The 16,152-nt window shown below is 41.3% G+C and overlaps 1 protein-coding gene across 1 annotated transcript in view; it reads right to left on the reverse strand.

Moving 5' to 3' along the window:
• zdhhc17 (zinc finger DHHC-type palmitoyltransferase 17) overlaps nucleotides 1-16,152 on the reverse strand; it is a 30,532-nt gene that overhangs the window by 7,027 nt on the left and 7,353 nt on the right. The window contains exons 2-11 of the mRNA XM_020099939.2: nucleotides 13,718-13,821; nucleotides 13,063-13,185; nucleotides 12,347-12,424; nucleotides 10,299-10,443; nucleotides 9,921-9,985; nucleotides 9,179-9,341; nucleotides 8,945-9,070; nucleotides 7,045-7,187; nucleotides 6,207-6,307; nucleotides 237-361 (exon numbers count right to left, since the gene is read on the reverse strand). Coding sequence (XP_019955498.2) covers nucleotides 237-361; nucleotides 6,207-6,307; nucleotides 7,045-7,187; nucleotides 8,945-9,070; nucleotides 9,179-9,341; nucleotides 9,921-9,985; nucleotides 10,299-10,443; nucleotides 12,347-12,424; nucleotides 13,063-13,185; nucleotides 13,718-13,821 — 1,173 coding nt within the window. The remainder of the gene's footprint in view (nucleotides 1-236; nucleotides 362-6,206; nucleotides 6,308-7,044; nucleotides 7,188-8,944; nucleotides 9,071-9,178; nucleotides 9,342-9,920; nucleotides 9,986-10,298; nucleotides 10,444-12,346; nucleotides 12,425-13,062; nucleotides 13,186-13,717; nucleotides 13,822-16,152) is intronic.

Raw genomic sequence — 16,152 nt, forward strand, 5'->3', positions numbered from 1 at the left:
ACGACCACTCTGGGCAGCGGAACAGAGAATCTGCCGCTTAAATGTTCACAGCTCAAGTGACATAACATGTGATATAGGAAACAATGTTTACGTGGCAAATCACACATGTTTAAAAAGCATGTGCTCTAAGTATCAACTACACCCGTACTTACAGTGATTACATACACACAGAGGTTAACATTGGGAGAGGAAAAAAACACCAAACAAGTCATAATTATAACAAAGTATAACTCAACCTTTTTCTTCTGCTCCTCCGACGCTTTTATGATTCCTGGGTCCGACTTCCAAGATTTTCCAAAGTTGTAGAACAGAGCCAGGGTGTTTATCAAGAACGGCACGTGGACGGTGGCAAAAGGTAGATGTACAGCGAGGTTAAGGAAGATGGTGGACAAACAGACTTTCTCTGCACACTTTTAGTTATTTACTTTCACCACATTCAACCTCAAATCATTCTAAACACACTACTACTACTACTGGACTGATGACAAGCAACTACTGCATCAAAATACAGTCAGGTACAGTCAGAATTATTCTCATAATGTACATTTAACACTTGGACTAAATTCCAGACTTTTTATCTGCTTAATTTGTCATGAAATAATGAGCAGAGACTCCAGGATATGAAAGTGAAGCAAAGTGTCCCATTATTTTCAAAGCAAGTGAAAATAGAGGGACTATCTATGATCTATGTTTACATCCGGTTGTGATGCTATCGTGTTGATTAAATCTGTTCACAGACTTTTTAACTCCGGCCAAAATACACAAAACCACTTCTGTGGTAGTTCCTGCAACAGTAGGTGTGTCCAGGACCACATGATGACAAACGTACAATAACACCTGCTGTTGCACCTGGTAAACACCTTGTGGGTTGTGTTGTATCAACATTATAGGTGTATTTTACTAGAATGACGTCAAAGTGAGGTGAATATTCTCGTCATAACATGAAGAACAGACAGACTGTCGCAACTCGACTCACTGCGTCAAGAAGGGATCTTTTCAGTCTGTCACAACAGCTCAGCATGACTTCCTTCCATGAATACACACAAGAGACTATAAAGCATTCCTGCTTCCACAGAGGAAAGGCTGTTCATATATATTCTTTGTTTCACAGTCAGTGTGTAAATGTAAAGGAGGAAGGCTTTTACCTCTACCCTGAGAGAACTGGTTCAAGCGTGTCAACGATTTTAACACACGACACAGACATGTGATTACTAAGTGAATGAAAACAATTTGTAGGTTCAACAGCCTGGTGTCCAACCATGGAGAGATAAGATCGTATGTTGTGACAGCTGTGGATTAGCCTAAGTACAGAGTCGGTGCTGCATGTGTGTGTGAGTCAGATGAATCCCAGAGGAAACCAGCCGAGTGACACACACACTCTACAAAAGCATCAACACTTGCTAACGTGTGACTCAATCTTTTGATTTGGAAGACAAAACTCTGAGTCAATCATTAGATAGGAAAAGAAAACAAATCAAGAGTATTCTTGTCTGAAGGGAAGTGTTGCGTGTGACAGTGTTTGGTCAAACATGCTGAATTAAGACATGGCTGCACGCTGAAAGCATTGAAGTGTCAGTGGAAGGCAGCAAAGACTGAAAGAAAAGGCTTTTACTGCGTCCATGTAGAAAAAAGTTTAAAAGACATTCTACCAGTTTTAAATTTAGGGGTGTGCAATATTTACTGAATGGAGTAATCTTTCAAAAAAAAAAAAGTTTCCACACCGCAAAACTTCTATTTGTTTCTGGATCATATTCCAGAATTAAAATGAAACAGGTTTTTACAAAGTGAAAAACCCAAGTGCCTTGAGAAAGAAGCACGACTGTGAGTACGGTTGGGTAACAGAGATGACACCAACTTAAAACGCCATTAAAACCAGTACAAGTTGTGTTGACTGTGTGATTGAATGATCGAAAAAACATTCCATTTTCATCATGTAGGTTGCTAACAACTACCATGGAGTTTACTCTCATTTCTCCAATGCAAAGAGGATTTTGAAAATGGCAGGTTTATTTAGTTGGTTGGGATCCCCATTAGCTACAGCACTGCAGTAGCAATTCTTCCTGGGGTACACAATCGACTGGGAGGAGAATGCTGCCTGAAATTAGTGCGCAAAGAACGTATGCATTGTCAAAACAAACAATGTGAACGCCAACACCTACAGAACCACAACAGATGACCTATTAAATCCTGTGAAGCAGAAGCAAAGGTTTGCAGCGCTGCTGCAGGTCTGCTGGGAAATCAGTTGCTAGTAACTGTGAGAGACACTGCAGGCACAGGAATAACATGCCTTAACAACTACTGTGGTTTGTTGCTGACAAGGAACCGAGCCACTGAGCTTCTGTGGTCATCCCTGCAGCGTAGTTAGGATTTCATTTATAGGCACTTTCTGACAGAGAGAGAGAAGCTTCTACACATCCCTGAATACCACATAGAGATTGATCCTTTTAAAGTATCTCCATAAAGAGAGGGTTGACAGAACACTCATCTGAAATGACCTGATAAGTAAGTTACTCACTGGAGTACCTCATTGGTCTGCTAACTCAATGACCAGTGGAGCGGCAGAGGTTGAGCCAGGGATCGATGCAACTCTTCAGACAAATGGTTTTAGTGCTTCTTCAGGGACGGGGAGTCAGCACCTTCCCATTAGTATTCATTTATCTGCTTAAGGGCTGCATGCTGAGGTGTGTTTGACAGGGCTGATCACAGCGGGGGGGCAGAGGCCAAGCGAGAGGCAGATTTATCACCGTGGAAGTGGGACGGTTGATCTGTGATCCGTACAGAACAACCATCACAGTTTGGCACACAAACGTGGACTAATTGCAACTTTTACATATTACTGTAAAATATAGTTTTACAGTTGTAGTATTCGCGGGTACGCACAGCTCCAGTGAAAACTATGAGGTTTGACTGCCTGTGTGGACGTAAAAAAAAAAACTTAGTGGACCATATCACGAGAGACCGGGCGAGCATGAGATAGATAAATATTATGAGAAATTTACATTTTTCACAAACTGTAGGTTTTGTGATCTGTTGCACCCTAAATAAGGAGCAGTTATAATTTAACCAAAGTTAAACTGATACAGAACAAAGCTCAATGTTTTTATTGTTTCTACAAAGCAGTCAATGTCTTCTTTCATCAGTTTTGCCTCACATCCCGATTCTGTCATTTTCAGATCTACAACCTGCTGGTAAAGCATTTTATGAGCAAGTCTTCCCCCTTTTTGCTCCTGAGACATAAGGAAAATATGATCTGGGTCGGGGAACGACAAAAGAAGTATCATCGCTCAGCTCATACCTTTGTCATCTGATCTGATTTCAATCACAGGCCTGAGGAGGATAATAAGCTCACATTATCAGAAAGTGGGTCAGGAATGGCAGACACAGTGTTTGAAGGCAGAACAAAGATGTGCAAAATACCAGGCAGAATAATGACACTGCCTGACAGACATTGGGGGTGTTTAGAAACCAACAGCAGATCATGTCCTTGTGGTTATCAGTTCTTTGCAACTTAAATCATTTACTGAAAAGTTTGAACAAAAAGTAAAAGGTCAAATGAAAACATATCCTTTTATATTTGACCATGAAATCAGGACAAGACACTTTAAACCACATGTTGGAATCTTTCAGCCCTTCAAACATATGAAAGGTTCAATTAAGGTTCAGTAGAACTGCATGCATGTACAAAATGAACGTTAACCCATGCTGGGCCCCACACCACAGTTTACGTAAGCAGGCTCTGAAGGGTCAGAGTAAACCGATTCCTCCCTTGACATCACACAGGAGATCACAAAAGAGGAGGTTAATAGCATTTCTACGCTTCAACTGCACTGCTGTCGGATGATGTGGCTGCAACCCACACACGTTTTCACGTGAAATCATTTTTGTGAAATCCATCAATCACACACACTTCACGCAGCAATTAGCTGCTGGACTATAACGAGGAAGCATGGCAGCGTCTGATGTCACTTCCTGCGCGTACAACTAGGCAGAGTCGCAATGATTTCTTGATTGATTTGGCAATTAGAAATAAATGAATCCGAAATTGTCTTCAAGGAAAAATGTTGCTTCTCAAAAACGATGATTCAACGCTTTTCCCTGTCAGTTCATTTTACATCTTTGTCGGACAGACAAATCAAGCAGTCAGGAAAATGTTACAGCTATTTTTCAATAACAAAATGACTTTGGATCAATAAAGAAAATAATAATCAGTTCAATCAATTGACTGTAAAAAGCAAGTTCAACACGAAGCATGTCTTTAAAGGAAGGATTTGCTTGTGCAATGTGCGCTGATGTCCCCCTATTCAATACAAATCTTTACTCTCTAGGACAGCAGATGTTTCATCCAGATGTTGAGTGTGGGCCTGTTCACAACAGATGTCCGCACATGGATAACACATCATACTTGACAACACACGTGGACCTTAACTTTGTTCTAGTGGGGTTGAAGTATCAAAACGATACTTGTGGAAAAAGCTGGATGTGGCTCTTGGTGATGAAACTTATTATTTCCTCGTCACAACGAGCACAAAATCCTCCAGTCTCACGGTGCTCTTGACAAAACAATACACTTGATTAATAAGTAGAGAAGAACCAAATCTCCTATTGAACGACTGAACAAAAGAGAATAGACTTCCCGCGACTGCATCCCTGTAGGTGAGAGATATCTAATGTCTCGATGATGTCAGGGGCACGAACCAGCACGTCTGTGGACTAAAAGGGCTAGAGTGAGCCACCACCAGAGCAAAATGATTCTTGACACACACACACACCTAATGACAGGCTTGATAGCTGGAGGACAAAAGAAAAGTCTGAAAGAAGCAGTTATTTTCTCAAGCACGTCCTCATACGAGACCAGACGTGTCTGCTGTCAAAGGGACAATATCCAACGTGGTAAATGATCCATGTACGAGCAAACATTTAACAGTGCACAGGATGTTGACTTCGCCAAATCTTTGCTCTTTGAAGATGAATGAACATGTAAGCAGGTCAGGAGACTGTAGTGAAGTCCCATCTATTTACTGCAGAGTAGATGCCACATAAAAAATGAAAAGATCCTTTGAGCACAGTTTTCCCTTTCAATAACCTCAGGTCAAAGACACTCTCCCTTCCCATTAGTCAAGCAATGAGGCATTAAATTAAAAGTCTTCCACAAACAAGAACTCCCCGCTCACCTCCTGCAATTAGTGGCTCCCGAAAAGAACGGCTATTCTTCCATGAACAAAATAACATGAGAAAGCAGCCGTGCTGTGGCCAAGAGAAACTCTTTGGAGTCGCTTTGTCGAGTTTCACCCAGCAGCTGCTGGTGAACACACTGTTCAGGATTATGAAACACAGCGGACACAGAAACAGAAGCAGCATGTTCATTTAGACACACTTATTCTGCCTTTTTACTTACAAGAGAACATATCAGCTTGTGGTGCCTTCATCTCCATTAACTCCTCTTTGTATACAGCTTTCTCCTTTAACCCACTGAAATTGGCCTGTAACTCATTCTCAACACGAGTACTTATCCTAGTAGACTTTTTTCTTCTTCCAGAAAAATGCAGGGGGGAAATTCTATTTTACGAGCCCTTATTTTATTGAGATCCTCCCTGCTAAGAGATAACATTTGCCAAACATGTTGGTTGACCTAATAGATACACAAAAGATCTTGGCTTGTATTGCATGACTGCAAGATCTATTAAGCCAAGAATAAACAGCCCATTTGAGGAACATGGAACGGAACTGCAAGGTTTTTTAAGATGATGTGTGCCAGGTCTCAAACCTCTGGCAACCTACTTCACGCATGAGTGGACTGTGGGTGAATAAAGAAAACAAACTCCCATGTGTCGCTGTGAGTGGGAAATTTGTGATTGTTCAGTGAGATCCTCCACATTATTTGGGATTTACTGACAATTATTAAAAATCTGAACAGGATAGTGCCTGATCCCAAAAGTAAAATACCAGAAAATGAAAATTCACTCATGATGTACTCACCACTATGCCGATGGAGGGGTGGGTGAAGTGTTGAGTCAGAGCCAGGCTAGCTGTTTTACCATCCCTAGTCTTTATGCTGAGCTAAGCTAATTGGCTGTAGCAGTAGCTATATCTGAACCATACTGACATTACAATGGTATCAATCTTCTTTAGTATTTCCCTAAATGTCAAACTCTTACTTAAAGAAAACAAAGTCAAGACTAATGGAGTCCAAAGAAAGTAAAGGATATCATTCCAGAACCAGTAGAACCATGTAGTGTACATCCAGAACTTGGTAGCCAGGTAGATTCCCAGAGGGAGGGCGCTGTGCATGGAGTGGTCGAAGAAAGCCCTGCACACAGAGAGAAGAGAAGACAGAAGAGGAGGAATCATGCTGTTTGTTTTTTTTAAATCGCCATCATTAACCCCTAACCATCATCTCATTTCTGCACTGCACTTCCTGTTCAATACATCAAGGCATTCTTCCTGCACATGTGAAACCTGCTCACTGTAGCCCATGGCTGAATATGAAGCTGACGCTCTGTTCTGACAGCAGCAGAAATAAACCAAAGCATGACCTGATGACACACTGCAGCTGCACTCTGCACCTCTCATATTGACTTTTCACCAAGCAAGAATGTCCAAGAATGTCAGTAATTATATAGCTTAGACTCTGCTGAACGTATGCTATTGTAGTCAAAAAGCTAACAGCGGTGAGAACAAAGTGCAGCAGCAGGACCAGATGGCAGGAGTAAAGGGGTTTAAAGGTCCAGTGTGTACGATTTAGGTGAAAGGGATCTATTGGCAGAAACTTAATATAAAATAATAATATTTGCATTGTATGAATTGCAGTTTAGTTTTTTTTACCCTAGAATGGGCCCTTTATATTTAAAAACGTAACATTTACTTCAGTAGCAAGTCCTCTCTACTGAGGCTGCCATGTATTTTACAGTAGCCAAAACGGGACAAACAGTGTATAATCAAGCAAGACAAATTAATTATGGATATATGTCTTCCACCCATTATAAAGCAAGAACTTACCGAAATCTGTGAGGTGTGTGTGTGTGTGTTTATGAGACTGACACGTACTTGGAGAGGAACTGCACGGTGATCCAGACGCCGGCGTACATGATGCCTTTGATCAGCCACGAGTCGATATCCAGGTCAGCAATGAAACCAACTAACCAGATGACCAAGAAGGGCGTTCCCAGCATCACCTTCTGCCTGAACTCCTGCAGGAGGAGGACGATAAAAAACAGGTGAGACAAGTGGATAAAGACATGGCATAAAAAAGCGGGGGACTAAGTATTGAGTTCAATATGGAGTGGGGGGAACCAGGGGGAAGGAGAATGTTGAGCATTTAGTAGCTGTTAATGGTTTTAAAATATTTTGTATAAGTAAAAATATGATCTTAGTACGGACTCTAAACCTTAAGTATAAGGTACATTACATATTTTCAGTAGTTTCTATTTGTTGTTCTAGAAGTTTGTCTAGAATAACAGAGAAGAGAGAGAGAGACAGTTCATAAGACAAATCCACTAAAGCAAAAGTCAAAAATCAATAAAACAAGGACTTCATTCGCTGTCTTACATACAGGTTTAAGATTTCACACTATAAAGAGTGTTTTCTGCAGTTAATTTAAAGCAGCGTTGTGGATTTTTGTAAACATGCCACAAGTGATGAACTATAAATTAAGGACAGTGTATGCAGTGCAGGTTTAGCTTTGAGGGTTGTCTATAGTGCGACGTGCCATCGGTGTGAAAACAGCAGAGCTACAGCCCTTCTTCAACTGCCTCTACAAGGCAGTGGCAGGAAAGATGGTGTTCGTGTGTATCACTAAGTCCCACACATGTACAGACCTACCTTGTGTCCACTTTTATTTTAGGGTTACTAAACCACTACATACACTGTTGAGTTGTTTCAAATGATTGTATTTTTTTTCTTCTGTTTTTTACATACATGTTTTATTGAATTATTAATTTCCAATTAACAAAAGAAATACTGAAAAGGACAATTTATGCTTGAAGAATGAGGTGTCCTGACCCTCAACAACTGAAATGTAAGCTGTTTTTTATTTAGGTTGGGTATTATCTCTTTAACAGCTGTTACATGAAGAGGAAGGAAGGAAGCGGCAGGTGTATTTCACACTTATGGCCTATGGAGCTCTACTCACTAAAGCACTAGTAGTTATCTAACTAAAACTGAGGCAAACAAAAGACGTCAATGGAATGTGCATATAATAATCTACAATCCACTAAATCTATAGTGACATTGTCAAAGAATGGGCATCGATTTTTCTATCTGTAATGCAAATTTTGTGTAAATCTAAAATGTACCTTCATTAACTTATTATGTCCCAGCAGGAAAGAAGAAAGACAACAACACAAGCTGAGTTAAAACAAGTATTCAGTTGCGAAAATTCACCCCCCAAAAATTACAAAATTAAAACATTCAGAGACAGAAACAAACACACAATTTGTACCAGGACAGGAAATAACTGGACGCAGATGCTTTGGTATCACCCACTCTGTCAGGAAACCAAGTAAATATCGGAACATCCCGTATTCCGGTACTAAAGTTCATTGTATTACAGTTTATTATCAGGATGCATGTGAATGACCACCCACTCCACTCAGACTAGACGCTTTGCTTCCTGCTTTGTTCCAATTTTTCCAGGTGGTCACACTGTTAAATGCAACAGGTCATTTAAAGAACCATCTCCCTGCTGTCAGACTGTCTGTGTGAAACTGTTAAAAGTCTGACACATTACTAACCCCAGTCTTGCTGTTGCACTGGAGCTGTACAGAACTTCAACCTGGACAAGCTGGTCTGAGCATGTCCGCTTCAGCTGAGATAGAAAATGTTAGGTTGTCCCATGAACCTTAAAACTGTGTGTTTTTCTCCAAATCTGTTGTCACTCAATAATGTTTCAATTATAAGCAGACTTCCTCCCCTTCTCTTATGTGTGTGTTTGTGTGTGTGTGTGTACCTTGTCCATCTTCAGCCTCTTCAGGTAGGACGGGCTGTCGTAGCCTTTGGCCTGCCGTGCTTCCTGTAGGTGATTGATCATCCAGACGTTCTTCCTTTGCTTGGCAAGATCAAGCGGCGTTTCCCCCTGAAAATGGACAGAAGACAGGTCTGGGCACTGGTACCATCATAAAACTAAACATTACCATCATGAAACAGCTAGGATAGAGTGTGGAGCCATGAGGAAGGCATTTACCTTGATGTTCTGTGCATCAACGTTAGCGTTGGCATCCAATAGCAGGCTGATGACAGTGGTGTTGCCGGCCAGCACTGCCCAGTGCAGTGCTGTGTTCTTGTGATATTTGTCACCAAGGTTGACAGAAACGTTGAAGGTTAGTAGAAGCCGGGTGGGATCCACACTATCACATAGAGGCAGAAATCAAGTCAAATTGAGTCTTTGAATCTTTTTTCAAAAATATAATTTAAGGCCAACAGAATTCAGTAAAACATATACATTGTTCCTTTTCGTGTCCTAACATGTTCTTCCAGTGGATTTAACTCACTCAGGGTCTACAAATCCACCTAACCTAACAAATACATGTCTGTGGGCAACAATAGATGTTTCTAATCGTGTTTAACACACTTGATGTCATATGAAAACTGTCATTTTTTTCAATGCATTTTTCATTAACATAACCTAAAGACTTCCTTTCTTCATCATCCTTCATCTCCACTTTATGCTGCTAATTACCAACTATTGTAGTATATTTAATTGCTAAATATATACATAGAAATTATGAGAGCAAAATAGCTTGTCAGGATTATTCATATAGATCAGAGCAGCAAGACTGTGACATGTTTCCCTGTGTCAGCAGTCTGTCTAATGAATCACTGCTCCTTCACACGTGAGAATGTTTTGTGTGTGGCTGCCGTCAGCAGAAACATGCTCTGGCTTGTACATGGGCTTAAGTGGACTTCATAATTTAAGTGCTGCACACCTGTGTGTCCTGTAAGCCGCCCACATCAGAGGAGTCATGCCGTTCTGATCCATCATGTCCACGTCCTGTTAGAGAGGGAAGGTTCAGTTAAAGGCTGAAAAAGCTGAGGAGCCAGTGAGCGGTGACAGGACTACATGAGAGGTGGAAGGGCTCCCCCTGATGGAGAGCGACGGTAGAAAATTCTGTCAAAACAGACTTGAACCTAAGTGGCTCACAAAGCCCAAACAAAACTGAAAGACAGGAAAAAAACATTTGAGAAAACTGTGTCGAGTGACAACTACATTTGCTGTTGTGTTAAAAGCCATTTCATACATTTTAACAATATTTTCTCCTACTGACAAGACAAAGCTTTCGCCTGCTGGAAAGAGTGTTTCCTACCTGTCCTTTGGCAATAAGGTAGGCTACGATGGAGGTGTGACCGAACTGGGCGGCCAGGTGGACGCAGCTGCAGCCCTCGCCGTCAATCAAAGATGGGTCTGCACCGTATTTCATGAGCTGCACCACCATGGATAGATGGCCTTGTCTGGAAGGAGACAAACATAATTTTAAAGAGATAAAGACACAGGCATACTCAACAACTAGACAAATATGTACATTCGACAAAAAATAAACAAAGTTTACACCAGAATTGCAGTTTATATCAGATTCATATAAAGCGAAGACTTTGAAGGTATTCAAATAACAGAAATAATAAACAAGATATTTCATAAAAAGTGTATTTTGTCAAAATTAGCGGGCAATTCTTGAGTAATACATTGACCTCGGTCTTTGACCACCAAAGTCACCCATTCTGATAGATGTATAATGTAATGAGTACAGTTGAGTCATGGGGAATTCGTTTTGAATGAGTTTGTACCAAATTTGAAAAATAATTCTCAAGGCAATACTAGGATATTCATTTGATTGAGATGGACGGAGGGACAGACGAACAATCTGGAAACATAGCACATGCAGTCGCGGTTGTTGCCGGCGCTGAGACAAAAAAGGTTAATAACATGCAGAACTAAAATGGCACTCAGTAGTACGTATACCTCCGACAAGACCCACTATCATCTGGCTTTGGCAGGAATGGGTTTAAAATGGAGAAGGCCAGAGACATAAACACGTGCTTACTCACTTAGATGCGGACTGGGTGATCAGGGTAATCTCATCAGTGAAAAGATCAAGGTCTTATAAACCCTTCACTGCTATTAAACCATTATATCTGCACATCATATGCTGCTCCATTATTGAGAGACCTGTCCTGTCTTATCATTAATAAGATTTTTTAACATGTTTTTATCACACACAGTCTACAAGGCTTTCAAATTGTAGTTTTATTACTGACCATGTCTGCTATGTAAACGTCTCCACACGGGACGATATAGGAGAAATGACAGTGTGTGTGTCTGTCTGTGTCTTTAACTACACAAAAAGAATAATTTGCTTTGTATGTACCTAAGCAGACAAAGCCAGTAACATCCAGCACACACAGCTCGGTTATGTGTGTGACTAACTGAGGTCATATAGACAAGAGTCGACGAGGGGCATTTAAAGGTCATTGGCAGTCAGAGGGGATGGTTAGGGGGGTGGAGACCGACACAGGACTCCTATGCCTGTTGTCAAACCAATCAATAATTCAAGAGGAGAGAGCTTCATGTCCCCCCCAATGTCTGCTTACAGGGGGTCAGGCACGGGGGCGGCTGTGGATCACTTGCAACCAGTCCCTTCACATCAGTTTACAGCACAACTGAGTGATCATTACAAAAAGGAAGGAGGAAATAAAACACCTTCAGACTATCAGGATAAGATGGAGGATCTACCGGTAAAACAACAGCTCTGATGAGCAGAGATTACTCAAACTGAAATACAGGAGAACTCCAGAAAATGTCCAGAATTTTGGGTCTGGACATTTTCCAGAGTTTGTCTTTCACATGGGAAGAATGCAGCAGAAAATTATTCAGGTCAGACAACCGGAAATTTCCACAGTATTCAGTTGAGTGGTGCTGTCTGGGTAGAGCATGCATGACCCTCATCACCAAAAGCTCTCAAATATCAGTCTTTGTCTGCATCCTACTTGCGCCTCCTTCACGGGTTGAAAACGTCCTCAACATTCACACTTGCTTGCTGTGAATTTTGCTGGCAGGAAAACATTTAGGACTATTTCCAGAGCGACTGAGCATTTGTGTACTCATGTACAGCCCCTCTGGAACATTACAGGAAAATTTGCAGGATTCAGTTCATATCTGAAAGCAGCTTTAGATTCAGTTGCTCTCTGTTATAACTGTGGACCATCGCAAGAAATACATCGAAAGAAGCATTTCAATTACAATAGTCTGCACAAAAACTATAGAGAAACGTGTATATTGTCAGAAAAGGTGAACACACTGTGTGTAAAATGTGTCGATCACATTGAAGATGTGTTATTTGTGGTGAGTTTTTGTTACCTGGTGGCCCAATGCAGAGGTGTGGAGTTCAGGTCTCCTCCCAGCTGGTCAACTATGGCTCCCTTTGATATGTAATATCTACACATGAGAACACAATTATCAGGTTGAACTTTATTACGACACAAGATAAACACTTTTTAACTAATCTAATCTGGGTGTGAGCTGTGAAACTGGTGCAGACTTTTTTTTCAACAGGGAAATGAAATAGTAGAAGGATGTTACACACAGGGAGATCTGTTGAAACTAACTGCAGAGAAAGCTTGGGGGATTCACACAGGACATTTTAGATTAGAGCCTGACCAATTATGATTTTATTTTAAATTCTATTCTGTCCCTTAGCAGAGGAATACAATAGATAAACATCAAAAATAGTTGCTAAATTTGGTACAAAGCTTAATTTTGGTATAATCTATTTATGTAGTTCCACCATTTCTAAATTGCTCCGAGCACCTATTCCTGCATAACGCTCTGTATTGATGAATTGGTGGAAGGCCAATATCGGTTGATAAAATCGTCTGATATATCAGATATGAGTTCTATTCAATATGAAAGTCCATGCCGTTTCATTCTTCGAAAAACGTAATAAATGTTGTAATTGTTCTCATTTTCATGAGATCATTTACATTTATGAAGAATATGTGAATATTTTAGCTTTTATCTTAAAATCTTGAACCACAAAGCTACATCCGCCGCCAACATGATACACGGTGACTCACTTGACCAAGTCTATCCTGTTGTTGATGGCGGCCCAGTGGAGGAGGGTTACATTTTCTTTGTCTGGCTGCCGAACGTCGAACCCCGCCTCCACCAACTCCCTGCAGCGCTCGAAGATGCCGTACCTGAGGAAGAGGAGTGGGGTGGGATTAAGGTCTCCTCACAGACAAATATGTGAGCATACACAAATAAATACAGGTTTAAGCAAATAAAACATAGACACACTGACAAAATGCATACATGCATAGAAGCACACACAAACACAGATAAACAAACACTCAGACTGTATCTGTCTTATAACTTGGCAGTGGATGTCATAAACCCTAACCTCAAATAAAAACAAGTCAGACAAAGCTTTCATTGTCTTATCAGGAAATCATTCACACATTTCTTTTCTTCACACTCATAAATTCTCTCACCAGCCTGTGACTTGTTTCTTTAGCAAAGACTGAATCCGAAAACCACAGTCAAAAACAAAGTGGTGGTTCCCGATTTAAAATTCATGTAGCTTGGTAGCTTTGTAAATGAGTCAACATGTTGACTGCAGAAATGATGCTGCTTTAATTAGGCCAATAACTTGTAATTCGTAAACAATGTCCACCTCCCTGTGACATAACAGTATGAATTCTGACAACACACATGCACATATCCACTCACTGTGTGGCTTTGACAATGTCCCAGGTGCTGTAGTCGTCCACATGATTTTTACGACTGACATTCTCACTGTAGCCGTGGTTGTAATGACTCTGGGGTTTGATTTCCTGAAAAGACAGAGAGAGGAAGGATTCAGTAAAGCCCTGCATCTTGAGGTTTTAGACTGTTCGTCACACAAAGTAGCCTTATTCAAGACATACCCATGACCTCTGAGAAATTGTGAATGACATTTTTAACAAAACAATTACTCAATTACATGATGCGATAAACTGGCGCAGTGTTTCCCACAAAATTCGATTTTAAATGTAGCTCTAACTGCTTTGGGTGTCTTTTGACTGTCTGGATTTTCCCGATGCCCCAGCTATGACAGACGTGTCTGTTGTCAATGTTTTACCGAGAGAAAGAGCAATAGCACATGTGCACAGCTCTATAATGAAGCATCTACACAAAACACCACATTAGAAATCTTTTGTTTTATAATAGCTACTTTCAGACATGCGTTGAACTCAGGAGATCATCCAGCGTTTCTCCGCAGGGGCAGTACGTGTGAACGAAAAGGTCTGAGTGGGAGCTTCCAGAGTTCCTGCAAACTTTCTCCACCTGGCCCACTTGCATAAAGTCTGCAGAACGTCCGGAAAGAGCTGATGGGAGTGATTGTGATGATGACGTTTCACAACAGGTGGAAAAATTAAAACATAAGAAATCAAAGATCTCAGGATGAAAAAGCGGTGCCATACACTGGAAGACACAAAAAAGATGTCAAGAGAGTTTGTGGTTGATAAGAGAGGATGCTAATGTGCTGTGAAGAAACACATGTGATCTCTGCAGCAGAATTAATACCTAACATCCTGCCTGCTGCACCACCCCTCACCCAAATCCACCAGATATGTTGCTGTTGTGAAACGCGTCTGAGCAGAGAATCTCCCACTGCGTTGTTCATGTTTAAAAGGAAACCTCTTGAGATAGTCCAGACCTAATCATCCAGGGTTCCTGGCTATGACTATATCTGATTAATCTAGGGATAAATATAGAAACAAGGGTGTTCCAATGCTTATGAGGATATCAAGATTGTGGTTGGCAACATTTATTAAAAATAAATGAACAAGCTGGACAGGCTTCTTATGGCTGCATGGCAGAAAGAAGTTTTTAGCCACTTAACAGGAGAGGCTCAGGTGATGCAGACACACAGTGCCTTGCTCCAGGACACTAACACGTTCATATTAATAGCTGATGAGGCAACAGGAGAGACGTAAAGACAGGCTCTTCGAATCCTGCTGCTCCTGCTGAAGATCTAATCTGTCACACAGATGTGGCAATTGTGCTTCTCACATTCGATTAGCCTCCATAATAACACCACGGAAACCACAACTAGCCTCCATCACTCGGAAACTAGCGCCGCATCTGGTAAACACAGAGCCCTCGCACTGGCTTCTGAAAATCTGATTTTGTAAAAGGGAGCTGACACGACTGAGGCTCAGGAGATAGGGCGGGTCGTCCACCATCCTTGGGCAAGATGCTGAACCCTAAACTGCCCCTGAGGGCTGTGTGTGAGTGACGTGTGATAGAGAGATGCACTGATGTGCTTGTGAATAGCAAAGCTCGACCTCGACTCAAGCCCAATGTTTTTGTTTATTTTCAGGCAGGCCTTTGACTCGTTTTGGCTGCGCTGCTACTTTCATTTATGTGACGAGGAGGAATACAGAGGCAGCCTCTGGGGAGGAGGGCAGAGGACATGGCAGGCTTGTGCAGAGCGGCTGGGCAGCCTGAAGCGAGAGCTCAGGGCCACAGAGATTTCAAGCTGTACCATCCTGCCTCTGAGTTTAGTTTGGACCTCCCTACAGCGCCCGGGGGATGTGCTGAGCCAGCATCTCTGACATCATGGGGAATGGTGGTGGGGAAACAAGATGGAGAAGGTGCATGGGAAAATCTAATACAAACAGACTGTGTTTTAAACTCCTTTGTCTGAGACAATTTATAGCTAATGTGCAACAACCTATACTAACAATTAACATTGAGATTATTTTCTGAAAATCAAACTATGAGATACATTGTAGTTAAAAAACTAATCAACAACAAGCCTTCTTTCAGTGCCAGTGTGGCATGTTAAAGTAGGAAAAGCAAAAGGGCAAATAATGGAATGAATGATGGCTGAATTCCATTTCCTGGGTCTCGGTGTTATGCATGCTGGCTCACTGTCTGTAGATCCTCCTTGTTCAGACACTGACATGCAAAGCATTTTAACCAGACAACTGCCAATGTTCCGTCTGTTTCGTGCAGAGCTAATGTAAATTAGCTACAGTGAATCTGTCCCAGAAAGATAAACACAACATTTGCAGGCCATAAGGTGAAGTTTTTTGTTTAAATTAAAGTTTTGATCTATGATTAGAGTAAAAATTGCTTTTCACCAAAACCCACTTCGTGTTCTATGGGTTAAAGGT

The sequence above is a fragment of the Paralichthys olivaceus genome, chromosome 23 (genome assembly GCF_024713975.1).
Source record: "Paralichthys olivaceus isolate ysfri-2021 chromosome 23, ASM2471397v2, whole genome shotgun sequence".
Classification (NCBI taxonomy): Eukaryota; Metazoa; Chordata; class Actinopteri; order Pleuronectiformes; family Paralichthyidae; genus Paralichthys; species Paralichthys olivaceus.